The 17,261-nt window shown below is 38.2% G+C and overlaps 1 protein-coding gene across 2 annotated transcripts; it reads left to right on the forward strand.

Annotated features, from left to right (window-relative positions):
• Positions 1–2,396: 2,396 nt before the first annotated feature.
• Positions 2,397–11,901, forward strand: LOC113065769 (TSC22 domain family protein 4-like). 2 transcript variants are annotated; one of them, XM_026237281.1, is made up of 5 exons: positions 2,397–2,865; positions 3,628–5,040; positions 5,115–5,275; positions 10,701–10,752; positions 11,384–11,901. In XM_026237281.1, exons 2-5 carry the CDS (start codon positions 4,342–4,344, stop codon positions 11,522–11,524), a joined length of 1,053 nt encoding a protein of 350 aa, XP_026093066.1. In that variant the 5' UTR covers positions 2,397–2,865; positions 3,628–4,341; the 3' UTR covers positions 11,525–11,901. The 2 variants fall into 2 exon arrangements, with proteins under 2 accessions (XP_026093066.1, XP_026093065.1); XM_026237280.1 differs by having other exon boundaries at positions 2,397–2,848; positions 11,384–11,643.
• The last annotated feature ends 5,360 nt before the right edge of the window (positions 11,902–17,261 follow it).

Consider the following 17,261-nt stretch of genomic DNA (forward strand, 5'->3'; position numbering starts at 1 on the left):
CCTGATAATACCCCCCCCCCCCCCCCCCCATCTTCTTCAGAAGAACAGAAGCTTCGAAATCCTCCTCCCTCCCCCACCACACACACACACACACACACACACGCCATCAGCAGCTCTCCAGCCAATCGCATCTCTCTCCTCTCTTCAGGCCACGCCCCCTGTGGTCCAGAGTGTCTGCGTGACGCTCAGGTGATGCTCGAGTCGGTTTGTTCGAGACTGCTGTCATTCTGAATATAACACCACCTCATACCTGTCTGAAACACCACAAACAGCAGCTCATTTACAGTGTTACACAAACTGAAACATTACTAAATGATTGTCAATCTGGTTTCGATGTCTAGTATGATAGTCTAAATGTTGGCTGTTCATCTGCACTAGTGTTATGTGCTACTGTTCTGACAGAGGTGATAACATTTCTGACAGACAATATCCTGATGTGGTTTTTAGTTTTTTTTTTGTTTTTTTTCATTTCCCCTTCTGAATGTGGTATCCTGTCACAATAACACGTGGGCTCTTTTGCTAACTATCAGTTTAAGTCGTGCCAATAACATTCAGAAGAGCACTAACCAAAGTTATTATCTATATAGCAAAGGTTAAAAACTAGATATGCCTATGTATTGTTGAATGAATCGTAATAAGATGATTATAATGGGAAACTCAGCAGCTGATGCTCTAATCAAACCGGCGTGATGGTATCAAATATATATATATAAAACATATCATTTGGGTATTTTTAGTATTTTGTAAGCTTTATCCAAATCCACTTGGCTCAGAAATCTGACTTTGTTTAGAAGTTGCTGTGTTCATGTGTATTTAGTTGTGTTGATTCTTTCACAATTAATAATGCACTTTTGTCTTACTATATGGAAGTCAGTTTCCGCCACTGAATAAAAAATAAAACAAGGTAATAATGACTTTTTATATGACAATTGTGACTTTTATTACTTTTATTACTTATATTACACACAAAAAAGTCAGAATTGTGAGATAAAAATATCCAATTATCTTATTGTTTTAGTGGCGGAAACAGGCTTCTATTTAACTACCATTGTTCATTGATGTAAAAAAGAAATGAAGCTGTTATTTGGTGTGCTCTTGGGGGCCCTCTGGTGGCCACAGGGGCCTTGAGCAGCCACTTAGTTCACTTATGCCTCAGGACCAGCTCTGGAAAGACAGACAGATAATATCAGTAACTTTAGATGATATCAGTAACATTTCCCTCGCTACAGTCTCTGTCGGTGTCTCTGTAGGGAATGAGGATCTGATGAACTTACCACAGTATCTTCTGTCCACTGTTGAAGTGTTACATTTTAACCCTAGTTTGAGCACAACTGTCAGAGTTGGGACACATTGTTGCAGCCATTCCAACTTACCACAACACTGATGTAAAAGCTTGCAACATTGTAATTTAATGGATTAATAAAGAACCCCTTTCAATAGCCAGGTCTTCTTTTTTCTTCTAATTTCTTTCCCTCTCTGTCACACACACACACTTATAAAGTCAGTTACATAAAATGGTAGATTTGTCTAACTTGAATTTGAAAAGTAAGACTGATTACCTGGTTAACTCTTAACTAGTTCTTAAGTCACTGTCTATGCAGCTTTCCTCCGTTGAGTAAACTTTCACAGTTAACAGAAGCAGGCTACTATTAAAATTCTTTATTTTGATTAAATTCATGTTTTGTAGTTTTTTTTTTTTTTCATTTACTTTTCTTTTTTTATATAGCTCGTTGAAGACCCTGTTTATTTATAAATAAAATCTCTATTCATCCTATGTGTCGCCGAATTGAAAGTGTAGAAAATATACAAATAAAATAAAATAAAAAATAAGTGTATAGAATCCTGCATGTTTAACGAAGTCTATATGTGTAATGTGTGTGTGTGTGATTGTTTGTGTGTGTGTGTTAGCAAAATAAATGTGTTTTATATATATATATATAAGTGGATGTGTTTAATACTTATGTTTACACACGCAAATAACTAAAAATGTTTATTTATTTTAAATTATCAAAATGTACTCATTTGAAAAAGTCGCTAGATGGCAGTGTGAACTCGCATCTCTAACTTGATTTCGTTTTATTTTGCTCATCGGTTCAAATGTAGTATTGAACCTGATATGAATAAGCTGCAGTTTGATTTTGTTAAGTCTAAATGTCTGTGCTTCGGTTAATCTCTTAATTTATAAGTACAATTTTACAAAATTACGAATCGTACTAAAGCGAAGGGTGGCCTCATGAATATTAATTGCGTCCATTCGTCATGGATTGGCTGCGTCCGGCCTGATTAATATTCATGATCCCTTCACAATAGTAGGATTCAGTCGCAGGAACGGAGGTGGAACTTCCGGGGGATGGAAAGTTGTCAACAGTTTGGCAAGAGGAGAAGTAATCTGTAAATCTGAGTTCATTACTGTCGCTTTAAATAAAAAAAGCGTCCAGCCAGAAACACCGCCGCGAGAGAAGCGAAGCGACCGTAGCCACGGATCCGCTGTGCTTTATCTGATGCGAACTGATGGAGAATAAACTCACTTCTCGGGTGTGGATGATCAATCTCAAATCGGTGTGCTGGAATCTAAAGGGGGTTTAATGTCTGTTTTTCAGTTTAAGGGAATGTTCTCTCTCCCCAGGGGTTCGAGGTGTGGACGCAACATGTGAACGGAGTCTTTAGTGTGTTAAAGTTCACAAAAATGGCATTACAGACTGAACTTTGGGTTTAATTCGCATTTTTGTGGAGTGTTAGGGGCGGACTCAGGCTCAACCCAGATCCAGAATCTGTTCTGCACAGGTTTCCCTGCTTGTGTCGGTTCTTTGAGATTGAACTGCTATGATTCCTGTCATCTGCTGACCTGGTGAGGGTGAATTTGCTGTAAGTAACGTTAAATGTCATGTTTCGGTGTTGTGTTGTGCAACGCTTCTGAGTATTTGCTTTAAGCAATATAGAGCAGCGCGCATGCGCGAACTAGTGATGCTGCGCGTGTGCGATTCTGCTCGGAATCAGGGAAATCAAATCTGATTACGGTTTCAATTCTAATTTAAATTTAATTAAAAATCCACAATTACAGCCATATGTTAAATATGCATCCATAATTGAACTTTTTACACCTAACTTTTAACTTGCTCTAGTTTTATTTAAAGTTTAAAGTGTAATAGTTTAAAATTTGATTCAAATATGATGCCAGAACTGTATCATTTAAACGTTTTACTCTGAAAAGTTGCTTTGTGTTTTTTAGCTCTCTCATAAAATGCCTGAACCATTTTAAAACTGTAACATTTAAAGTTTTCTAATCAGGTTCCACTCTTCAAGTTGCTGACTATATTTGAGCTTTTTTTTTTTCATTTGCTCTCTGAAGGTAAATGCATGATCTGGTTTTAATTTGAATCAATTGAGCAATACAAGTTTTACTCAGTAAGTTTTTAGCTTTTGCACAGAATTGCTGAACTGTTTCTCCAGCTTCAGTTTTAATTTGAGGTTAAAAGAATGTTCATTTTGCAAAACTGTAACATTTAGTTGAATTCTATTAAGGTTTTCCTCTTGAAGTTGTTTGAGCATTGAGAGTTTTAATCGAAGTTAAATGCTTTTAATTTGACTGTGACTCCAGGCGTTGAGATTGTGTTTGATTCTTTCCAGGTTCTGCTCTTAAAGTTGTCGAGATTCACATCACCATTTGGTTTTTTAACGTATAGCTCTCTGCTTCAGAGGCTAAAGGAACGTTGACAGAAACAGAACTTCTTGTTTTTGTAGTTACCAAACTTGTCCTGCAGCCCTGAAATGATGTCCTGACACGTTCAGGCCTTGAGCTGCAGCAAGAACCCATGTAAATGCCCTAATTATGGTGGTTTTTTCTTAACATCTCTTGGATTGGCTGTTTGATCTTGAAAGAATCAGATCTGTGCATGCATGGCGATCGTGAGTCTCTGTATTGTGTCCTGAGCTGTGAACACACATACTGCACGACTGCCAGAGGAAACAGCCATCAGAGCCGAGCCTTGCGCAACCGCTGGGCAGAGAACTGCTCTTATTACTGTACTGGCTGCAGTTACACTCGAAACAGCCGCAGGGAGGAGGAGGACACAGCCAAGTGCAATGGAATAAATTTGTGTAAGTTTTAGATTTTTACAGATTTTTACATGCAAGTTCACCTGAGGACGAAGAATATGATTGATCTAATCCAGATTGACGCGAGAGACTGAGCGGAAGACGACCAGTCTCGCTTTCAAATGCTTAGGATATTAGTTTCTTAAAGCTTTTTGCTGTTTGGTTTCTACTGCAAAATAATGAACAAAGATCGAGTTTGGAGCACCCAGGGATAAACTCATACCGCTCAGACACACTCGGTCCAGAATGAGTGGCGGAAAGAAACGAAGTGGTTTTCAAATCACCAGCGTCACGTCGGACTACAATCAGGGTTCTGGAGAACACCATTCGGAGGAGCTGGGAACTCAAAGAGCCACGCCCCCTTCCGTCAGAAACCCCGCCCATGGGAGGAGCACCAGAAGCCAGACTGCATCACCCACTCAAATCCTATCCAATGGGCTGTCCCTGCGCCAAAACCCCGCCCTCCAGATGCTACAGAGCTCCAGTCACCCGAACACGCCCGTCATGGCTAGGAAGCAGAATTCGCTGGACGCCACCGGGGCGTCACGTTTCCGCGTCGTGCGTTTGGATCAAGGACCGGGCGAGCCGTATAAACGCGGCCGTTGGACATGTGTCGATGTGATGGAGAGGGAAACTGAGGAGCGGGGTCTCCGCCACGTGATTGACAGCATGAGACACGCCCACTCTTTGGAGTCTTTAGAGATGGTCGGGCTGGGCGGAGCCGAAGGAGCGGTAGGCGGAGCCAGACTTAAACCGTTGGCTGTGCACTTAGGTCACTTGGTACACTCACAGGGCACCACCCACCTACTGACAGACTCCGCCCACATTGGTCCGCCCTCACCCACACACGACCAGTGTGACTCACAGCCAATCATTTCGCCGAACACGCCCCGGACACGCAACATACCCGCCCCGCTGCGGCTCGACATGGATGCCGTTGGAAAGGTGAGAATCTCACACTCATCTGTTTCACTCATCCATTTCTTACTCAAAGTCTTGCACACACTTTCTCTTCGTAGCTTCGGACCACACGCTCACAGCCGGTGTCTCCCAGAGCGCACCTGGGTCGGGAAAGTGCCTTCCATCCCGCTCTGACGCCCATCCAGACGCCATCCGCCCTCGCGCTGGCACAGTCCATGTTCGGAATGGGACAAGCGTTTGAGTTCATGGGAGACGACGGGTGAGACCAGTCTTAAGAATGAGAACTATAATGATAAGTGTATATTTGAATATCGTTATAGTTATCTTAATAGCTATTGTCTGTTGGTGTGGATGGTAATATAGTTTTCTTTATGAGTCCCCTTTATTTGTATAGCGCTTTATACAGTACTGATTGTGTTAAAGCAGCTTTATAGTGTTAAACAGGAAAAATGTGTGCTGATAATGCAGGAGGACGATAGAAAACAGTCAGTTTACCAGTTAAAGTCAGTTCAATGATGATTCAGTGATGTCATCATCCAGCTCAGTTCTAATCTAAGTGCCCCTATTATACTATTTCAAAGGTTCATAATTTGGTTTTGGAAAGTCCCCAGCAACTGGTCAATATGCATGCAAGGTCAACAAACACTTTCATTTTCTTAAAATATGCATTTCTTTTTACATTGTTTCTCAAGGACTCTCAAACGATTCGTTCGAAGATTCATCTTTCCAAACCCCTCCTTTGCGTGATGCTACTCTGCTCTGATTGGTCCGATGACCCAGACTGTTGTGATTGGTCAACTGCGTCCTATTATAATAATAATGGTGCTCCATTCTGTTCTAAAAATAAAGAATCAGAGAGGAAAAAGTTGTTTTACACTTATGTTAGCGAACCTATGGAAGCCCGTTTCTGCCACTAAATAAAAAAAAAGTAGGTAATTGCGAAAAAAAAAAAAATCTTCGCAGAATTGTGTGATAAACACGCAATTCTGACTTTTATTAATTGCGAGTTATAAAGTCAAAGAAAAAAATCTGAATTGCGAGACATGAACTCACATTTGCGAGAAAAAAAACTCACAATTGCGACTTTTTCAGACATTTCAGAATTACCATGTTTTTTTTTATTTAGTAGTGGAAACATTGTTGTAAAGACCCAAACAATGATTCAGTTCAATTCAATTTTTTTTGTATAGCGCGTTTTACGATACAAATCGTTGTAAAGCAACTCTACGACTTAACAGAAAATTACGTTTCTACAATATTTAGTAGTAGCTTGTAAGTGATGACTGTCAGTTTATGTGCATATGATAGAAATGTACGGAAAAATCATTTAAAGACGTAATCAAACAGATGATAAACACTATTAACAGCAATTATTATGATGCAATCACACTTATAGCTAATTGTTTTAGTTCTGTATGTAGTTTGAGGGTTAGCATCATCTGAGGGGTTATAGATTATATTAATAGTGAATGTGTTTTGTTCTTATTGTTCTGCTGTGCGTCAACTGATGTTACCTGTTCCTGATTTGGGGTTTAAAGTTCCGGTTTCTCAGACGTTAGTTTGACTCTCTGTCTCACACATCAGCTAGTTGTTACTCGTCTATATTTAGGGGTGAGTCGAGTGCACTTGTATTTTTAGAGAGTTGAGTGGTTGGAAAGGTGATGCTCTCGGTTTCTCGAGGCCCTGACGAGCGTTCTCACACCGCAGTGCTTACTGTCACAGAGCGGGAGGAAATACCTCAGTCTCGCACACACACACACACGCACACACACACACACACAACACGAGCTCATCAAGGCAGACGCAGATATTTTCTGAGTGTGTGTGTATCTTGCAGTGTGTTGGTCAGACGGCTGGAGTGTGTACTTGTGTAAAGCATGTTTCTGGGCTTCGTGTTTATTTTCCCCTTCGTTCTGTCGCTCTCTCTCAGCTTAAAGCTGCATTAGTGCAGGAATAGAGGCACCTTTCATGAAGGAGGAAAGTTAGAAAGAAAGTGGAACTGCAGAGAAAAGTGTGTTTCTAACTGTTGTGTCATGATGATCAGATGGCTGATCTCACACACACACACACGCAAACACTCACAAACACAAACTCACACACACATACAATCTCACACAAATACACACAAACTCACGCAAACACACACACACACATAAACACAAACTCACGCAAACACACACACACAAACAAACACAGTGACACACGCACACACACACACACACATACATACATACATACAAACTCACGCACACACACACAAACTCACATAGACACACAGACACAATCTCACACACACACACTTTCTGTTGTTTCTTGCTGAGGTGAAATGAGAGACTCTGGAGCAGATCATGACATGAGGATCTGTGGTGTGTGTGTGTGTGTGTGCGCTGATATCTGATTCTACAGTCAATATTGACTGTATTTCCCGTGCTCCGGTTCATGTACAGTGCACACGGTGTTCATATGCAGCGTCAGTTCATCTGTTGCACACCAGAAATCAGAAGTGTTGTCCAAGGCTTTGTTTCTTCTCAGGAACACAACAGAAGATGCTTTGAGAAGTGCCTCAGTGTCTTCTGTCCAAGAGATGACCGTTCTTCAGAATATCTTCTCTGTGCTCAACACAAGAAAGAAACAACCTGAAGCGTATGACGGCAGCCATGCACTTCCACAGTATGGAGGAATATTAGGGAAGTCTGTGGTTAGCTTTAAATGTTTGAGCAACGCTCTTCAGAAGAACTTGTGTGTGTCTTCAGCAGATAAAAACATGATTGATAAATGCTCACAGAATGATAATTTCTTTGATTTACATTATGAATTATGTTATTTATGACTTCAGATAAGTATAGCATTCAGTGTATAAGTTGCACTTTATTATTACATTCAGAAATAATGCTAAATACCGCTATATAAAATGAAAAGTTTATAAAAACTTGTATTCCAGTTCCCTTCACAACAAATCCTTTACATGTAATCATATTCAAAACAGAACAGAAATGCAAAAAAAACCTAATTGCACAAAATGTATTCTGAAGGTCAAGTCTAAACCTATTTATTTCAAGTGGAACGTAGGTTTGGCGTTTAGAATCAGTGCCAGTGTGATTTATATGGTGTTCTGATTCTGAAGGATCTGCTGTGTGTAAATGAACACACACACTCAGGCTCACACTCCTCTCATTCAGTGCCAGTGTAAATCTGTTCGCATGCTGATTACATCATATAAATAGCTTTGGAGATAAATCATAACAGATTTTAGATTAAACAAAACCGTATATACGAGTATGCAGTCTGTGTTAGTGTGATATCAGATGAAGTGGGTGGAGTGTGGAATGCTGGGATCTGTGTGGGCGGGCCGAGAATCCCAGCGTGAGCCGTGATTGGCTGCAGGGAACAGTGGGCGGAGAACTGAATCAAAGAGTGCAGTGTTGTGTGTGTGTCTGACTCTACGTGTTTACACATGTTCTCTGTGTTGTGTGTCAAACGGGAACACACACACACACACACACACGTACAGACGTATCCCGAGGCAGGAGAGATCTGGAGAGCTCAGACAGGTGGACTTTCTCCCCAGATTACTCGAATCCGTCCAGGATCGGTCAGTTTGGGATGTGATGAAGGCTCTCTCCAGGATCACACTCATCCTCAGGACGCTCGTAACTTGACTGCATTTTTTACTGAAATTAACGGTTATTGTCTGTTTTTTTTTTTTTTTTTGTCAAACATTTGAGTAAAAAATTAGTATACTATTATAGATTTATTCATATTTTAAATTACGTTTAATTTTTCTTATATTTTAATAATAGTTAAATTTTAAGTAATTTTATTTGCTTTTTTATATAACTAAATAAGTTTAACACTTTATTCATTTTCCAGTAAATAATAAACTTATTTCAACTAAAATTAAAATTTCTCCATCTAATTTTTATATTTTATGTAATTCAAGCTTTTGTTAATTTTAGTTAATTATAATAAACCTGAGTGCATCTGTTTCCGCTTTATTTAATGCATGAAATGTGAAGTTTAATCACCGCCCTGATTGTTTTTAATATTAATATTTATTAATATTTATTTATTTATTTATTTCCAGTTAGTAATTTTAGTGTTTAAACTTAATTTATTTAGTTGCCAAGAAAACATTTGAAAGTTTACAAATAAGTGCATTACTATTTTTATTTTAGTTTTATTACTTGTATGTATGTTTTTCCAATCCCTATTTAAATTAGTATTTAATTATTTTCATGTTTAGATGCAGTAATTAATTTTAGCCTCAACTTCGACTATTTATTTAAGTTATTTCCCAAGGCAACATTTCTAATTTAAGTTTAAGTTTTTCCATCTTAAATTTATATTTAATATAATTTCAGCTTATTTCAAATAACAAAAGTTTTTATTCAGCTTTAGTTTTAGTTAATAACGTTTGATTTTAGCTAATATTGTTTTTTAACTTGAATGTAGTGTACAGTTTAATGCACCACATATTGTAAAAGATACTGCTCCCTTTAATAGCTTCTCGTTAGTATTAGTGAGTAGCTTGTAGTGTAGTTAACTTTAGTTGAACAGCGTTCGATGACGAGGGTCCAGCGTCTGTAAATGACTGGCTCTTGTTCTGCTGATGTGCAGCGGCATTTGTGACTGTTTCATGGCGATGAATGAGTCAGATCCTGCCCGGATGTTTCTGAAAGGAGTCAGAGGAAACAATTACATGATGTCTCTTCCTCACGTGCACCATTGAGCTTCCTTTCCACATGTGTTTTTAGTTTTTTTGGCTTGCTGATTATCCACCATGTTTATCAACGTACGCAAGATGGTGTCCATTTTTGAAAGCAAAAAACAGCCTCGTCCGTTATCACTCCCTCCACGTGAACAAACACAAAGAGAGGATGAGAATACAGCACAGGACAGAGCTTCTCCTGCCTCTGAGCCACACCCCTCCTCGCTGGGCCCCGCCCCTTCCGCTGTGATTCACAGGCCACGCCTCCCAGCAGGAGAACGAGTGAGAGACGCCGGTGGAGTTCGAAGGGTTCGTGATTCCTGGCCAATGGGGAAGCTCGATTACCACCCAAGGGCTGGTCGTTTGGCAGTTTCCATGGAAACCAAGGAGCCAATCAGCAGCAAGCACTTACAACACACAATGTCCAAAAACACACTTTCTGCCCTCAGAACGCCGTCCATCCCGAAACAAGACCGAATGTGTTCATCCAAACCCATTTTAAGCTCAAAGACGCTCTCCTGGACAGAAACGCATACAGCGCCACCTGCTGGTCAGACTCTAACACCGAGCTCGTGTTGTGTTAGCGATCAGAAATCTCAGAATCCTGCGAATTCCTCTGTGAAAGTGGAAAGGGGTGGGGCTTATGTTCACAAACCGAGGCCCCGCCCATCTGACTCCACCCTCCTTTCTCTTCTGCTGTTCTTCCACAGGTAACTGGCTCAGTGTGGGTCTACAGTGTGTTTGTGTTCACTTTCTTCGGCTGGTGTATGATGTGTTTGTGGGCACTGAGAGCGTCTCATGAGGGTTTCTGTTACGAGAACACACTCAGAACAATAGCATCAGTGTTGCACACATCCTCCGGTCCTCGTGAAGATCTGTGTGTGCTGTAATGCTGTTTAACTCAAGTAGCATGTTTGCTAGAGCTAAGCAGAGTCAAGAAAGCACCGCTTATAATTTCTGTTCGTTTCTATTTCAGCGGAACTAACAGCAGCATGATCGCCATCGACAACAAGATCGAGCAAGCCATGGTGAGATCGCTCACAATCATAACAGTATTCATACAAATACAGATATCGTCTTTGTCTAGCCAAACTTTATTGTGTTGTCAAATATTTTGGATATATTTTAAGTTTGAAGACTTTTTTTATGTGACTGCTGAAATGTATTCCACCACTAAATAAAAAATAAAACGAGGTAATTGCGTCTTTTTATCTTGCACTTTTGACTTTGACTCGCAATTGCAAGTTTAGATAGTGTTCCTATAGCTCAAGTGGTAGAGTGTTGCGTTAGCAAGCAAAAGCTAGCGCAAAGTTGTGGGTTCGATTCCCAGGGAACACATGATAGGTAAAAATTGATAGCCTGAATGCACTGGAAGTCACTTTGGATAAAAGCGTCTGCTAAATGCATTAATTTAATTTATATAAGAACAAAAGTCATAATTGCGACATAAACTGGCAATTGCGAGAAAAAAACTCTATATTGCAACTTTATTTATTGTGACTTTTTTTCTCAAAATTGCGAGTTATAAAGTCAGAAAAAGTCGCAATTACCTTGTTTCATTTTTTTTCAGTGACAGAAACTTAAGCAGTAGATCACAGGGTCACAGGTTCGAGTCCCAGTGAACGCACGCGCTGATGAGATGTGAATGTGTTTCTGCAGGACCTGGTGAAGTCGCACCTGATGCTGGCGGTTCGGGAGGAGGTGGAGGTGCTGAGAGAGCAGATCAAAGAGCTGTCGGAGAGAAACGCTCAGCTAGAGAGAGAGAACTACATCCTGCGAGCCCTCAGGGACAGAGACTGAGCCAGTCACATGACACTCACACCAGTGCATCATGGGAGATGTAGTTCAGTAGTTGACCGATTAAGTGCCTTAATGACTGATAGCGCTGCTCGCATACTCTAATTAAGAGATCATTCTTCAATTATGATTTTTATGACTCCCTAAACATTGCCTATTTATTACTGTCTCTGTGTGTGTGTGTGTGTGTGTGTGTGTGTGTGTGTGTGTGTTTGAAAGAACTGCTCACAACTAGGTTAGTAAGTCTCTGTATGTTGGCATGGTTCGAACCAGCACTGGTTGAGATTTAGTTGAGTTAACTCACCCTCCCTCTCTCATAGTTGAATAATAATTGATCTGTAATGCATCAATGACTGCTCTAATAAATAACTCTCACTACACCGGCTTTGTGCTGAATTTAATGCAGAAATAATACTAATATACAAACATCCTCAAAACAAGAATACGATTTGTTCTTTTGAAAATATGTTTGAATTAAGTTGAGGTTTAACTGGTTTTGACTGGAAACCACGAAAGCTGTATCCACTAAAAAATAAAGAAGTTGATCTTGAATTTTTTTTCTTGAAGTTAAGAGTTTTTATTGCACAACTGCAAGTTTACATTATTATTATTTATTTTTTTTAAAGGCAGAAAGTTTTGATGTTATAATTCTGAAAAGACGCAATTACCTTTATTTTTATTTTGTGGCGAAAAAGCTAACAAAACAGAATTGGCATATATAAAGAATTCTTAAATTTTCACGAAAAGATAACAATTAGGAAATTAAAAAATCACAATTAACTTTTTTATTTTGTATTATGTGGTGGAAAAGAATTTTGAAAAGAATTCATGTTTTATAACAAAAAAAAATTCTTAGAATTTTGACGATTTTTTTTATTTTTTATTCTGTGGTGGGAAAATTTGTGTGGGAAAAACTGAATTTCAAAAAGTAAACTCAGAAATTCTGAGGAAAAAATTTCAGAATTGTGAGAAAAGGAGTCAAAGATTGTTCTGGATCTTTCAGGGTGTTCAGTGGCGCTCAGCGGGTGTTGCATGCATCAGTCCAAAAGAAGTTAAATAAAAAGCACCCATCCATTATATAAAGTGTCTCATACGGCTCCGGGGGTGAACAAAGGCCTCCTGTAGCGAATCCATGCGTTTGGTAAGAAAAATAACAATATTTGAAAGGAATAATGACTTGAATCTAGCTTGCGTTCACTGTTGTACACACAGCGGATGCATGAGGACGGTGCTCAGAAGTGATGAACACAGAAGCACAGCCGAGAGATCAAAACTAAACAACGGTCACTGATTAGAAGTACAGAACCAGGATTTATACAGAAGCATGTCACGAGGAGACTACCTCGCTAAAGTAAGGAAACTTTGCTTCTTTTGATCCTGTAAACAAACGTTGTTTGTTTGTGAACTTTGTGTTTGTTTGTGGTATTTTCTGAAGCACCTCACTATAAACGCTATGGTAAATAAAAAAGCAATTGGTGTAATTTGTGTGTGTGTGTATACAGTATACACACACACACGTTTAAATACACTACTAGTCTTCAGTGTCACATGATCTTCAGAAATCAGAATAATATGAAATTGTGTTAAAATCTAAATAGGCATTGAGATATATTTAATACATTTTGAACAGTCACTTTTAATGTACAGTGGCATGCAAAAGTTTGTGAACCCCTTTACATTTGGAATGATTTTAACAAAATAAACGAGATCATACAAAATGCACATTTTTTTTATTTAGTACTGTCTTGAGTAAGATATTGTACATAAAAATGTTTACGCATTAAGAGCCGGGGGGTGAAAACTTTTGAACTGGATGAAGATGTCCAAATTTTTCTGTGGAAACCCTGTTGATTTACTTCATTGTGTCATGAAAATAACCAAACAGTCGTAATGTTCCTAGAATAATGAGGTTGAACTTGTACATTATCTGTAGGTGTGTCAGCAAAATGAGATCATTTATGAAAAGCACATTGAATCTGGAGATGATTCATTTCTGCGTGTTCTGTCATGAATCAGCAACACACATAGGTTTGTTATTCAGGTCATGGGTTTGATAACGCAAGGGTTCTGGTGAAGAACGAGAGCTGATAGCGTTTGACGCATTATATTTCACATTTACATTATTTTTATCAAATAATTGCGTCTCTGATGAGCATTAGAAACTTCTTTGAAAAACATTAATTCTTACAGACACCGAACTTTTGAACAACATTATGTATATTATTTATTTACCTGTTTCTTTAAAATCTTTTAAGCTCAACTGTTTATGCCTGGTATATTAATATAGAATTGAGTTGTTGCTTCAGGTCAGCAGGCAGTATACTGTGACTACTGAATAGAATTGTGTGAAGCAGGTCTGATGTGTTTATTATGGTGTGTGTGTGTGTGTGTGTGTGTGTGTGTGTAGTTCCTGTCTCTGCCACTAGAGGCTTCTACAGTCCTGACAAGATGCTCAGAGAGACTCCGCTGTTGCCAGGCGACCGCATCACTATGCCCCGCCCACAGCCTGTGCCTAGACCCGCCCACAAAACCTTTCACCTACATCATCAGCTCAAACTCTGGGAGTCATGAAGTGTGTGTGTGTGTGTGTGTGTGTGTGTGTGTAAGAGAGAATGTCTGCTTTGATTGGTTGATGACTGTCTGTGTGTCATTCATATTTAAAGATGTATATTATGAATGAATTGTTTTTAGCTTAATGTGAATTAATGTAATAGCAATAAATAGGTGATTATTTAAATACTATATTGGCACTGATTGAATGTAGAAACACTGTTGCTTGAGGAAATCTGCACAGCAGCTGAACGTTCAGCGGGGTTACTCATTAAAACAATCAATCCACAGATTAATTAGTGTGAGTCAACAATAGCTGGTCAGTTTCTCTGCTCGGCTGTGTGTTAAACGTCTAAAAGTGGGAATCGAAGAAACTAATCTGCCATAATTCACCCTAAAATCAAGAAAATAAATGATATTTCACATGAAGAAATTTCAGCATCATTACAAATTTTTGCAATGTGACTATTTTCAACATTTATCTCATTAGCACCTCAAATTCTCTAAGGTATTAATTATACCTTGTAATAATGCACCTTATAATGCATTGTATGAAAAAGTGTAACTAGTTATTATAATACTTATCTTTACCATTTTAGATAGTATAATTTATTAAAACATGACAGATAACCAATTAGAGATGCAATAATAAGGAACCTGATGCACAGTTATTTATATATATTAAAAAAGGTATTCTGAATATTTTTATTATGCATTATACATAAAGGCTTTAAATAAAGTGTTAATTATAACATAAGTTAAATTTAGTACTACAAATAGTAGTATAGATCACATGCAAATTTAAAAGTTTTAATGAAAACAATGCAAAAAAAATCTATATGTCATCAGGTAGGTTTCATTTCATGCTACATACACTCTTTATATTTTTGGTAACAATTGCATTAGTTTACGTTAGTTAATGCATTAACTAACAATGAGAAGTACATTTGTTACAGTATTTTTATTAATGTTAGTTTGTGTTAGCTCAGGTTAATGTTTGTTACACAACAACAAAAGATGCAACTGTAGATTATAATAATGTGTTAGTAAATGTTGAAAAAATAATACATGATTTAAAAAAAAAAATTTTTTTTTTAGGTAGTTCATATAAACTTATTATACAGTGCTACATACAGTATTGTTCAAAATAATAGCAGTACAATGTGACTAACCAGAATAATCAAGGTTTTTAGTATATTTTTTATTGCTACGTGGCAAACAAGTTACCAGTAGGTTCAGTAGATTGTCAGAAAACAAACAAGACCCAGCATTCATGATATGCACGCTCTTAAGGATGTGCAATTGGGCAATTAGTTGAAAGGGGTGTGTTCAAAAAAATAGCAGCGTCTACCTTTGACTGTACAAACTCAAAACTATTTTGTACAAACTTTTTTTTTTTCTGGGATTTAGCAATCCTGTGAATCACTAAACTAATATTTAGTTGTATGACCACAGTTTTTTAAAACTGCTTGACATCTGTGTGGCATGGAGTCAACCAACTTGTGGCACCTCTCAGCTGTTATTCCACTCCATGATTCTTTAACAACATTCCACAATTCATTCACATTTCTTGGTTTTGCTTCAGAAACAGCATTTTTGATATCACCCCACAAGTTCTCAATTGGATTAAGGTCTGGAGATTGGGCTGGCCACTCCATAACATTAATTTTGTTGGTTTGGAACCAAGACTTTGCCCGTTTACTAGTGTGTTTTGGGTCATTGTCTTGTTGAAACAACCATTTCAAGGGCATGTCCTCTTCAGCATAGGGCAACATGACCTCTTCAAGTATTTTAACATATGCAAACTGATCCATGATCCCTGGTATGCGATAAATAGGCCCAACACCATAGTAGGAGAAACATGCCCATATCATGATGCTTGCACCTCCATGCTTCACTGTCTTCACTGTGTACTGTGGCTTGAATTCAGAGTTTGGGGTCGTCTCACAAACTGCCTGTGGCCCTTGGACCCAAAAAGAACAATTTTACTCTCATCAGTCCACAAAATGTTCCTCCATTTCTCTTTAGGCCAGTTGATGTGTTCTTTGGCAAATTGTAACCTCTTCTGCACATGCCTTTTTTTTAACAGAGGGACTTTGCGGGGGATTCTTGAAAATAGATTAGCTTCACACAGACGTCTTCTTACTGTCACAGTACTTACAGGTAACTCCAGACTGTCTTTGATCATCCTGGAGGTGATCATTGGCTGAGCCTTTGCCATTCTGGTTATTCTTCTATCCATTTTGATGGTTGTCTTCCGTTTTCTTCCACGTCTCACTGGTTTTGCTCTCCATTTTAAGGCACTGGAGATCATTTTAGCTGAACAGCCTATCATTTTTTGCACCTCTTTATAGGTTTTCCCCTCTCTAATCAACTTTTTAATCAAAGTACGCTGTTCTTCTGAACAATGTCTTGAACGACCCATTTTCCTCAGCTTTCAAATGCATGTTCAACAAGTGTTGGCTTCATCCTTAAATAGGGGCCACCTGATTCACACCGGTTTCTTCACAAAATTGATGACCTCAGTGATTGAATGCCACACTGCTATTTTTTTGAACACACCCCTTTCAACTAATTCAACTAATTGCCCAATTGCACAGCCTTAAGAGCGTGCATATCATGAATGCTGGGTCTCATTTGTTTTCTGACAATCTACTGAACCTACTGGTAACTTGTTTGCCACGTAGCAATAAAAAAATATACGAAAAACCTTGATTATTCTGGTTAGTCACATTGTACTGCTATTATTTTGAACAATACTGTATATTAGTATAGTGTACTTTACATGCATATTGACACAAATTACTTAAAAAATGTATGGCATTACTGTAATAAAAGTCTTTTTCATTAATTATAAGGGGTTTGATAGTTCACAAAAGTTGTACATTTTTAATATTTTGTTGAAGTGTTTCACATCATACTATAAACTATAGTGATACAGAAGCACTACTATAGTTCATACGCACTGTACTTTACATCTAAATGTACACTATTCAAATAATTGATCATGAAATATTTAATTATGTTAATTTCTTTTTGGTAACGATCCCATCAGTTAATGCATTAACTAACAAGCAGCAGTACATTTGTGACAGTGTTTAATCATTTTGATTAATGTTAGTCTGTGTTTCCATTTCACAACTTAGTTAGTAAATGTTGCAAATATCATTCACTAACAATGAGACATGAA

This window comes from Carassius auratus, chromosome 48, assembly GCF_003368295.1.
Source record: "Carassius auratus strain Wakin chromosome 48, ASM336829v1, whole genome shotgun sequence".
Classification (NCBI taxonomy): Eukaryota; Metazoa; Chordata; class Actinopteri; order Cypriniformes; family Cyprinidae; genus Carassius; species Carassius auratus.